We start from the raw sequence: 12,417 nt of genomic DNA, 5'->3' as shown, positions 1-12,417 counted from the left end.
GCTTCTTAGCAGTATTCAGAATACAAAACAGAAAGAAAATTACAGAATAGGAACTTGGGGTTTTCAATGTGAATTAAGTTTGTTTATTACTTTATGTCTGAAACAGTAAGAAAATTCAGACAGAAAGAAATTCTGATAGCAGTAAAAAAAAAGTCACTGCTAGAAACTAGCAAGGTCAAGTCTAACAGTCAAGCCAAAAGAAGCACTCATTTCACACCCCTCAGCAGAATATGTGGCTACTCATCACTTCTCCCAGAAAGGTACAGGTGCTGTAAATGTTACCCCATCTTCTCCAAAGGGAAAGAAACAAATTTTCCACCACAGAGGAAGTTCACATTGGCAATAACAATTCTACTAATTAAATTACATGGCTGTTTAAGTGGGGCTGGGTGGGGGTGGAGAGGGCAGGGAAGCCTTCATCTATTTTTAAGAATGTAAGCCACTTGTATAAATAGCCTCTTAGGTATTAGTTTTTTAAGTTTCCCAGCGTATCTGACAGACAAAAGGATGCAGGGAATGAAAATTTGCTGTCTTTGCCAGGTTGTTTTAGCAAGAGTTTAAAAGCAAAATTTAATTTCAGGGAAAACATGCTACAGGATAAAATTCACAAAATAAAACACTGAAAATTAAAAAAAAGAAATCAAAGAACCTGTTAGCTAGAACAGCACCACTTGTGGCAACATACAGAAGATTGCCATTACATTATATTATACAGCCCTGCATTTCACCTCACCCTGTGAACTGCATGTGGTCTGATCTGGTCCTGTTATCTACATGACTATATTACAGTTACACTACTTCGCCAATGAGCTTTGATCATTAAATACCCAGGTGCAACATTTTACAGAAATTAGTGATTTCTGCTTGGCAATGTAACACAATCTGAAAATGCAAACACAGTACATATAATGTGAATTTAGTAAGTTAATTCTTTGTTTCCATCCGCTCCCTTTCTTAATATACCTGTGAAACATGAAAATTCAGCTTGGTTTCATGTTTTTTTAAAAAAATCATATTCTAGAGGACAAATTCTGTAAAATATCTTTTCAGCAGGAAGAGAATTTCAAGTGAACTTAACAAGCTTTGATAATACTTTTCATAGGTTAGATGAAAAATAAGTAACACTAAATGAATTTGAAATGGTGAATGTATTTAAGGAGTGGGCCACAGTCATTTTTTTCTATAAACTCTGGAAAAATATTACAGAAAAAATGGGAGAAGAGAGATGTGAAATTAGCAGTCCACATTAATCCTAAAACAAAATGTTATACATTGTTGGTCATACCTTTCTATTCAAAATGAAAAAAGGTGTAAGATAGTCCTACTGCATTAATAAAAGTCTGGACTGAAGAAAAAAAGAAATTGTTACTTTGTGTTTACTGAGGCATATCATTAGCAGCAAAAGCCGCAATTTAGGTAACCTTTATTCCTCTGCTTTGTAATTTTGCAACTGCATTGCCAAGAGATCTGCATCTCTGCCATTCCGAAACACAGGTATCTCATGCTCTGAGAAACAGAAAGTTTCCAGAACTAGTGAACACTAACACATCTCTTCCCTTCTCTCTTTCAACATTACCTATACCCTAACCTCTTGGTCTACATACAGAAAGAGCATTTTACAGCTGCTATACTATATGACCTCTTCCTAAATATGGCCCTCCAATGCTTTAAAGCTGATTCTTCTTGTGTGCCTGCACAAATAAATGGTCACTAAAATGGTTTTTTTCTTGAGTATTTTGCAATAAATCAAGAACATCAAAAAAGATAGGTGATCTTTCTTTTCCAAAAATTATGGGATTAAATTTGGTTTAAATCACTTTACAGAAGCAGGACACCTCTTCACATTAAAAAAAAAAAATTCCTAGGTAATCATAAAAAGAGAAGTCATGTCCTCAACAGAATCTTCCTTAAAATAATTCAATTACCTCATTACAGAGAATCACACACTTGCACATTCAAGGAAGGCACCACTGATTTCTCGGAGCATAAATTCTACTGGCTGTGAATCATCACTTAACACAAGTATTCATGGAAGAGTATGCAGAAACTCACATATATTCCAGTGACTAATCAAACTCTGTTCGCCACAAACTTTCCCTTAATAATTGTCCTTAAAGCACTTTGCATCTGATAAAGAATTAAATATCCATTATGGATCAGCTTCCTGGAGATTTACACCTTGCCACCTACTTGCTCTACAAGCTTAAATACTATAACCTCTTTTGGCCCTAATTTATTCACATGCATATAAATGCGTATAGCACAATACGGGGAAATCTGGGAGGCCTTATTTGGCAGTACTGAAATGTACTCTGTCAGCAAACCCCAGGTGTCAGCTGCAGAGACACGTTTCTTAGCAGAGTATTGACAAGTGCTTCTCACTCTTGGCCACTCCTTCCTTCCCCTCTGCCTTTCACTGCTGTCCAGTAGTTCCCTCAACCTCTACCTCAGCTATGACAGTATACTTTTTTGTGGGCCATTTGGTATCCTAGCAAAGAAACAGCACAGCAGAGTAACTCACAGAAAGGCAGAAGTGACCCCCAGATTCCACGGGGATGTACAACACACGTCCATTGTGTGGCCAGCCTGCAACAGTTTGAAGTGGGGAGAAACAACACAGGGCGTGTGTGTGACCCAAGGGCCACCACGCAGACCCACACAGCTGTAAATTGTAAAGAGTAAATGTACAACAAAAATATACAGCAGAACCATAAGGAAGTTACACGCTGAGCAATATACTGGAATAAATCATGCTTGTAAGTCACAGCTTCACAGTCATGTATCTCACATGCATAAATTAGTTTCTGCAAGAAAAGGGCCCATTACAAATTAAACAAGCAAATCAATTCCTTCTATACAAGGAAACTGAAGCTTCCTTCTCTCATGTGTTGGTAAAGCAAAAGTTAGTTTAGCTCTACTATAATTACCAAGATCTGTAGTTCTTAAACAGCAAACCCATGAACGTACAATGTCAATAAAATGGGTAAATGATCCATTGCCAAGTCATACTGGGTCCCACTTGCACTACCGTATCACTCAATGAAAAATACATTCCCCTACCACACACTTTCCCCTGCTACATAACCAAAGTTGCCAAATGCCTTCCCTACCACCAGGCAGCTTCTAAGTCAGGCTGCGCTACAGCAAGGGAAGGGTGGGGGTTGGGAAGACTGTGGTCCACCCTAGACTTCTAACGGATTTGCTTATTTTTCCTGGCAATGGTATCTGATGCCAGCTGCCAATCTATCGCCATGGGTTTTAGACCCGTGACCCTGCAAAAAGTACTCCTTTATTTCTGTGCTTTTATACTCAAAATTCATCTCAAAGTTCAAATTATATTTTTACGTTTACAACGTTTTGCAACAGAACTCACATACTTAAACCAACTGTGTAGATGAAAGAAACAAAGCAGAAAAACCCCATGCTGTCACAGAGTTAGGAAGCTGGTATTATTATGCTTTTTATGTATCCGATGGCCAGAGCAAGAGACTCCAGCAGACTAATTCAGAGCAGGAGCTAAACTTTGTTCCGGAGGAGCCCTTCATTCTCTCAGCTGACCATGTGGACAGACAGGTGAGACTAGCCTTGTAAGTTATCTGCTTAATATTAGGCGGTGAAAATATCACCTCAAAGTTCTTTCACACACAATCAGAAATACCATTCCTATGCATAACCCTCACTCCCCAAGACCCCGTGCATTCTGCATTCGAGTCGCTGACCTTTCGCCAGGCCAGTCTGTCCATGGGGCAGTACTACTGCACTCACCAAAACTTACTTCTGATCCAAGAAATGCAGCAAATGTCTCCTACTGAAATAATAATAGGGGCTCCACTGAAACCAGAGTTAGTGTGCATACCAAGAAATATAAATGGGGGGGAGGGGGGCAGGGGAACCCACAATGGCTTCAGAGCATGGGTGATGTGAAGTATTAACACCTCACACTGCAATATACAAAGCACAACAAGGGAAAAAAAAAAAAACAAACAAGCAAAAACCACATGAATCCTCAAGGGAAAAATATTTGTCATCAGAAGTTAAACCAATATTTTGGCACTGACGACCTATGTAACTTAGAATCAATAGCGCTGAGATTCTGAGCCTCATGAGTGGTCCCCATAGTCCACCTAGCAAACTTTAGGTTATCTTTAACAGTTTAAAATTAGGACAATGCAGAATACAAAGAAATGCATTAATAAGTTAGAGGCAGAAGGAAAAACTCTAACATTTTGTAGCCAGTGTCTACAGTAATTTCCTTAGATGATCTTAAAGCCATTAGGGCATCTAAAATGTCTGTATGTATAAAATAGCAAGATGACTAAAAGAAGCCCAGGCATGGGTGAACGCAGTCACTCCTGGCTCAGACCTGCTTCCTTCAGCTATTTGCATGGCTCTCTGCAGCCCCACTTGAGGAAGCAAAATGACTGCTGGCATTCATTTTAATACACTAATGAAACTCTGCATGCCAAACATCCATAATAAAAATATTTCTCAAAGGTGCATTATTCCTTTCTATCCATTTTGGTTTTGACAACGGTTTGTGTTGGACCCAGCTGATGTAGGAAAGGCATATGTAAGGTACTCTGCAGTCTTAGCAGGTGACTAAAAGAGCTGCAGCACTAAAAAGCTTCCTGCCCTCTACTAAACCTGAAAAACACTCCAGGATGAGCAGTCCCTCTCTTTCCATTGCTAATCTTTCCCCTTTTACCTAGAAGCAAACTTGAAGCTCCCACGAAATGGAAAACATGGACAAATTTTATTTAACTTTTCTTGAAAGGTGCTCATTTACCAGTCTCTCCTAACTTTACAAGCTAAAAAGAAAGGAAAGACACCCCACAGTCACTAAACGTAATCTTTGTTTGGGCCTACAAAGCATTACATTTTACAACAGCAGAACCACAATAAACCCAAGAGAGGCAGATTGCACAAGAAGATCAGTTTCCTTACAAACAGCAAAATCTACTGTCTTCAGCAAGTCTGATTAGCCTGGACAAGCTCAACAGCTAGCTTGACCTCATGAAAATTGAAATACCATCCAAGAACTCACTTGACCTGAACAACTCTTGGCTGCACAGCTCTACAGGAAAGAAAGACTGTTCATGCTCAGGTTACCAACACTGTTAGGACAACACAGGAAGGGTATGAGCAGACACTGACATGTTGCTCCTTCCCGTCTCTCACAGGTGGGCAGGGAGGACTAGCGCTAGTAGAAGAGCTGGTACATAATGCTCCCTCTCTGATTTTTAAAGCTAGAACTTACCAGAAGCTAGAATAAAACCCTGCACTTGAAGAATTAAGAAATTGCATAGCGCCATTCTCGGCACTGCAGTAACTCCCAAGCTAAAAAAAAAGTGACCAAAAACTTCAGTTGCTCTATTAAAGTGAGGGTACTTAGTTGATATGTATCAGCTTAAAATTTGGCCTTTTGATCTACTGTTGAAATAGCATATCCTTCCCTAAAGGACACAAACGACCTTTTATTTAGAGGAAAATACAGAGGTTTCTCCCCAGTTGATTTTTGTTAGAAAATTCTTTTTTTATATAGCGACTCAAGTCTTTAGAAAGCCAATGTAAACTCTCCAGTACTTAGACTTTGTGTGGTCTGAGCTACACAATGAAAACAGAGACTGTTTAAACCAGATTTCCTAACCTTTGTATATCCTCACTTGTTACCACACCAAAGGCCTGGGACTAGAAAGAGTTTTCTAAAGAAAGGTATCTCCATTTTACTTACTCATCCAGAGAAACACATCTGCACCAAGCAGGAAACAGCCATAATTTTAGCAACCCTTTTGCTCTATTCTGAACAGAAATGCTGACAGGTTTTTCATGAAAGGGACCCTTTCACGAGTAATGCAATTTAAAATACACAGTACTGTCACACTCAGGGCCATGGGTTTGTCTAAACATTTATATCAGGATAGCTAATCCCACATCTCCATTGCACAGGTCAATTTATTCCAGAATAAGCATAGCTGCCTTTTTATTATTGTGAGACTTAAATCACTTCCAAAATAATCACAGAATCACAGAGGAAGAAGTATTAAAATAAAGTATAAAAGTTGGTCTCCATCTTCTCTATTAGCAGCTTATTTTTGTGTCCCAAAGCTGAAGAACTCTCCTCACTATCTGATTTAGGAACACAAACCCCACAGCAGATATAAACATTCAGTTTTCTGCCTTCTGTAACAAGCAATTGCCAAACTTGAGTTAAAATGGAACACATACACACAAAACAGGAAGCCATCTTAACTTTCCCACCCATACTGAATATTAATTCTTATTGGACTGTAGCACATGTAAATAGCAATCATTAAGATCGCATCACAAATATTATTTCTTGTACAGCACAACTGTATTAAACAATATAATACTTGAGATGATAATCCTATGCCCTCAGCCACTAAAAAAAAAAAAACAAATGTGGTTTTTATTTTTCACAAAGTCAACACAATTCACCAGAGAAAACTTGGGGTCATTCATAATTACATTTATATATACAAGCCAAAACAACTTTTCTTCTATCAAAGTTGGTACCATCTCCTCAGTATAGTTCCAGAGCACTAAAAATTTTTATTTCCGTCATCAGTATTCAAGAAGCCCATCCATTTCATTATTAAATATGAAAGCTTCAAATCCATACTTTTTCTATTTTTCAAGCAAAAAGGAAGCCTGAGTCTCAGTTAAAAGAAGCAATAGCAAAATTTAAATAAATAAATAAAATATTTCCTTCCTCTTCAGCAAAAACACTGTCAGCAAGTTAAAGCTACAGTGACTTTCATTTCAAGCAGATCAGATACAGTTCATGGTAAACTTTAACAACAGTTCACAACATATTCTGAAACAATGCCTGCAAAATACGTCTTGGTTTTGGGCAGATTTGCTGCTTTTTAAGACAACAAAACAATATTTTGCATATTTATGCTTTAGATTGTGACATTCTCAGGCCTAAAGTTTCCATCACTGTAAAGGTCACTTCAATGTTGCTCAGTTAAAAAAACTGCTACAGTACTGCAGTTTTCAGGGAAAGAGGCAGATGGCCTTTGGGTAAATCACAGGTCTATAGCTATATTCCCTGTTCTAGTAATGACTGCCTCTGTAACTGGAAGCAAGTCATTACCCTGATGGATTATCCAGGTATGAGAGTGAAATGACAATATTCACATTTTTTTAAAAGTGTTAGAATCTACAAATAGAGCAAACTATTTAATTATCAGAATTACCACAAACACACACCACTCCCCTGAAGCTTTGATAAAAGAAGGTTACAAGTCAAGCACTGAAAGAGTTGACCCCAAAATCTGGAATGCACAGTCTGTACAACTTTAAATTTGGCCCCTCTATGCAGATGGCTACGGTAAATCTTCAACTGCATGATCACATATTGGTTTTGTCAAAGGACTCTAATGCCTCGTTCACCCACTAAGTGTTCATTTTCTATTTTGTTTTAATCTTACTACTCTGTGTGTAACCCCAAGCTTTATTTGCTTAGCATATTCAAGCCATGCTCTCATAACTGAATTATTCATCTCCTCTCAGGACTGGTTTTGTTTTTTTTTTTTGGCACACCTCACTTTGGGATCTGAGCGTATCAGAACCAGTAATGTACTTGCATTCACACGCATCGTTATAGGAACAGAAAATTACCCTCATTTTCCACGAGAAACTGGGGCACTGCAAGATTATGATCCAGAGTACCTGTTAATTAGGGTGTCCAGGCCCCTTTGCTTTTTCCCAGAACACTGCATATGAGCACATTTTCACCGCCAATGACAAAAACATCCTCCAGACAACCGGTCTTTCATTTTATTACATTTCATTTCCAGTTGCAGGTCCAGTCTGTACAAGGAATGAGGCAGGAACCAACGGAAACAGTAGCAACCAGAGATTTAATACTTTAATACTTCAGGAGCACGAAGGCAAGCTGCACAGGCTATCAACAAACCACACAACTTCTCAGTGCCTGTCTGATGTATTTTTAACTTACTGTGTAATTACAAAAAAAAAAAAAAAAAACCCTTCTAAAAATCCAAAACTCAACAGACAAGCTCCATTCTCCTCCTCCTCCTCCACAGCTCCTGTCTGCTGCACGACTAGAGTAACTGGTGACATTCACAGTCCCTAGCTGTATGGGGTAGCACCAAAACTGTATGATATATATCTGCTCAGCCTTACCAGCTCTTGAACTCCAAACTCCAAATTCTTATTACAATTTCTTTTCCCAAACAGTCCCAGTTCCTCAACTCCAAGCTTCTCATATCAGCTGAGGCTGACCAATAAACAATTCTGGCAGTTTAGGCAAACTATTCAATTCCTTTATTGAAGGCCATAAGTTGCATAGCAAATCATGCCCATAATAAATTTTTAAAAGTTACCATATAGTCATATGCAAGCACTGTAATTACATCACACTAACAGGAGCTGTATGAATTCCAAAACGTGCAGGCTGAGCTTGGTGGACATCAGCTGTGTTCAGTAAGAACTGAAGATTAGTCCCACTTTATTCTTCTACCATAGCTTTTGCAGTCCTATGTAGCTTTACACTCCCCTTCTATTTCCTGACCTTGTTATAAATAGTGGGTTTAGTCACTTCAAATATCAACTCAAGAGACAGGGTCAACTCAGGACCTTAGAACCATCTCTTACATCTCACAGCTTCATCCTAAGTCATTGGTGCTTTCCAATAATGGTCCTAAATAATTATTGCTATTTTGAAAACAGCAAATTCCCTAAGAAGGCAGAAATTCTAATTCAGTTTCCTTGTATTTGGAGGGGGTTTAGTTTTGGAAAGAGAACAGGTAAAGTAGTACTAATTGCTTGAATTTACAAGACATCTTGATGCTTAATGACGGAAAACAGTTGTCACTCACTAACTCAACTCATAGAGAACACAAGCATCGTCATATTCAAAGATGAGAACTCTGAGAACAGGGCTTAGTGCAAAAGCACATTAATCATATTTAAGTACTGGTAGATACCTAAATAGTGAGCTGCAGAAGATCATTCACCTACATTGCAACAATTCAGAATAGTCTCAGCAAATTAGCAAACTCTTTTCAGCCAAAAACTTCATTAAGTTAACAAAGGCTCATATTGAATCAATATTTGACAATTACATCAATTTATTAGTAACTCCAAGTTCAGTACACTTTGCGAATACTCACAGAAACCTTCAATCTTGTCAGCTGTCTTGCTCCATGCTACCTGCCTGGTTTCCATTATGACTTGAATAGTCCTTCTCTCTGGACTACTCTTCTTAAGACTGAATACTGTCATAACAGTTCCCAACTCCAAAGTCCTTTTGATCTGGCTTTTCTCATACTCCGGCAGCACTCCATAGTCTATACTCTTTCTGGGCATTTTTTTTTTAAATGAAACTTCTATGGGTTTTCAGTGTCCTGAAAAAAGAAAGAAAAGGGAGAAAATTCAATATTTAAAACAGCATTTTTATTTCTTTAAAAATCACATTTGTGTAAGTTAAAACTACCTAAGAAACTCCTGCCATTCAAATACAAGACACACACACGGCTAACGTTAAGAGCATCCTTGCCATTTTATCCTGAAAACAGCCTTCACAGAAGGCGGTATCAGTGACACTTTGGTAGACGCGCTGCTGCAAGATCCATTAAAAATGAAGAGCTGGATGGAGCAGCTACTGCATACAATTGTGATCTAAATTTCTCAGTAAGATCAATGCCTCTCTTCTAGCTGCACCATACCACTAACTGCTTCCTCAGTCGTCTAACACAGAAGTACACAGTGCTCCAAACCAAAACAAAGTAAGCCAAGTTCTGTTTAGCCCAAATACATAAAAATCACGTTAAGGGTCATATCTCCCTGTATGCTTTTATGCATGCACATCTTCAACTGCATGTACGACCCCGTGACTACAAATATGATTTACATCTCTAAAGTCTCAGCATTATAACAGAAAAAAAGGATAAAAAAAATAAGAAAGAAATACCTGTTAGAAATACCAAATATAAGTATGCCTGAGTAATAAGGACAAAAGAGCGAAACACAAAGAATGCAACTCACTGGAATGCCAGAGAAAATAATACTTAGGTCATAACAAAGAAAGTATTTAAGTCTAAATAAAACTAAAGAACATATCAGAAACATGAAAAAATGTGTTCAACCTAATGCAGAACTATGTTACAAATCTCTTCTAAAGGAGCAATATTTGGTATCTCTGTAACATTTTCTGACAATTTTCTACGCCCTCTCCTAACTGAAAAATAGCGTAAATGCAATTATACTGCACAAATTGTTTTGACCGTGGCAGCTGATTTCACTTACCAAGCCTCCAATTTTTTTTGCCAGTATAACCCGCAGCCAAGGAAAGATTACTTCCCGGGATGGTTACACAAGCAACTCTTGATTAGAAAACCAAAAATGGTACCTAGTGCAATTATTAACAGAATCCTTTTCTGTAATATCTAGCAGGTTTTCTGTAGTAAGTATATCACTTAGAAATTATACATGTACATCAAATGTAAAATGTAAGCACAATACAGCACATATTCTATTAAAATGCTCTTTTACCAAAGCAGTACCTCATAGCAGTAAGAAGTAAGAATGTACCTCTGAAGCCTTCAAATAGCAATACTGGCTTTTTCCCCAGAAAATGGCAGCTGTTAATGGTAGGTCCAAAGTAAGATTTCCTCAAACAAAGTTCCAACCCTGACTATATTTATCTTGATTTGTTGACTTCAAGAGTCTCCTAAGACATCAAAAAACATGCACTTTGACCCCACCAAATTCCTTTCAAGCATCATATCTGCTTTTATGTATTCTATACAGAGTGTGATACCTTTGATCACAGAGATTTTTCTCTGACACAGAGTCAGAAGTAGCTCTTATCAGAAATCACCATTCCTATAGGAATTTCTTTATTGTTTTAGAGTGTTTGTAGGATCATGTTCCATAAAAACCTCATGAGTTCTATGCGAGTGGAAAGTTAAACTTTTCATTCTTGAAACTAAGTGGAATTTAATTTCCACTCCTGTAAGAAATACCTGGAAATCCATTTTGTCCTAAGTATTGACAACCTAGATATCAACACGAGAGAAGAGATATTTGCAACAGATTTGAATCATACTCAAAATCCTTCTACTCTCCCAGGATTATTTTTTTAATATTCCCAATGCTATCTTCAGATAATCAAAATGCTGTCCCCATGGTGAACTGCAGCAGGTTTGTTCTTCTTGCCCTGTATTACTAAAGAAGCATCAGTTCGCTGCCTGAAGACACCTCTGAAATCTGAGGAGCCTCACAGGCTCTGCAGCCTGTGTTGCTGTCCTCTTGATATTACATCAGGAGAAGCAAAGAAGTGCTGATGATTCAAGCCTAGCAATCCAGTGACAAGATAACACAAGAAATAATTACATCAGCTTGCATAAACTCTTGCACTATATGAGAACTTAAACCTATATGAGACCTATATGAGAATTTAAACCATCTGTCTTTCTAAGAGCTGTAAAGAAAATTAGGGGAAAATATGAGTAAGGACAAATACTGAAACAAATGTTGGCTATGTCTAAAAAGTTTATGCACTTTTAAAACTTCATGTCTGTGTTTCTCCTACACAGTCTACTTTTCCTTACCCACATGTCAGGTGGCAGGTATTTATGTGCATACACTTTGGACACATCTTGGCACAAAACAGCCAAAAGAGAGATATGTACACAGCAGCTCTCATAAATACTAGCAAGTTTCTGTGCTTGGGTCTCCCACACATCATTGCATCAAGATGCCCTGGAACCTGCTCTTTCATCCATGCACCAAGAAGGAAGCATATCATTTTAACACAAGTAGCAGGAGCTGCTGCCACACAGTTCCCAACCATGCCCCCTTAACCACATCCCTGAGCAGGACAGGTCTAAAGAATCTCTGCACATGCAGCCACCAGCCACAGCATCTCCTCTGGTTCTCTTCCTCTCTCCTCAGTCCACTACTCTCTATCACAAGCAGTTTCAGTTTCCATGTTGATAGCTAATTCGACCATGCCACTTCTCGCTTCCCCTTCGTAACTTCTTCCAACCCTCCTCCCCCTCACCCCATGTCACTATCTCCTGACCTGCTCTTCACTCAAGAGCACTCTTTTCTGCTCTCCCTCATTAATACCACAAAACTGTCTTTCAACATTGTGTCACTAGCTTCTTTCAGTGCAGTCTGTCTGACTTTGAAGCTGTCCGGTGCAATCTTTCCAATCCCTTTTTAAATTCTACCGCTTCAATAAATACATTTTTTTTTTTGGTAAGCTAACAGAGGAGCAAACAACAGTTCCCTCTTACCTGCAGCGTGGCCTGTTCTGTATTGCCCACAGTGAACCTGAAGTGCTCTATAGCAGAAACCATGTTTTGCAAAACGTTATATAGGTTATTTGGTGTTTAATATCTATACGCTTGTTACTGTAAT

At 38.3% G+C, this 12,417-nt stretch overlaps 1 protein-coding gene across 1 annotated transcript in view; it reads right to left on the bottom strand.

Moving 5' to 3' along the window:
* The window catches only part of PLCG2 (phospholipase C gamma 2), a 66,655-nt gene that overhangs the window by 51,505 nt on the left and 2,733 nt on the right, over positions 1–12,417 (bottom strand). Inside the window, exon 2 of the mRNA XM_064459652.1 lies at positions 9,162–9,395. Coding sequence (XP_064315722.1) covers positions 9,162–9,357 — 196 coding nt within the window. The 5' untranslated portion in view covers positions 9,358–9,395. The remainder of the gene's footprint in view (positions 1–9,161; positions 9,396–12,417) is intronic.

The sequence above is a fragment of the Phalacrocorax carbo genome, chromosome 8 (assembly GCF_963921805.1).
Source record: "Phalacrocorax carbo chromosome 8, bPhaCar2.1, whole genome shotgun sequence".
Classification (NCBI taxonomy): domain Eukaryota; kingdom Metazoa; phylum Chordata; class Aves; order Suliformes; family Phalacrocoracidae; genus Phalacrocorax; species Phalacrocorax carbo.
The sequence above is the reverse complement of the archived record's forward strand: the minus strand, read 5'-3'. Positions and strand labels throughout refer to the sequence as shown.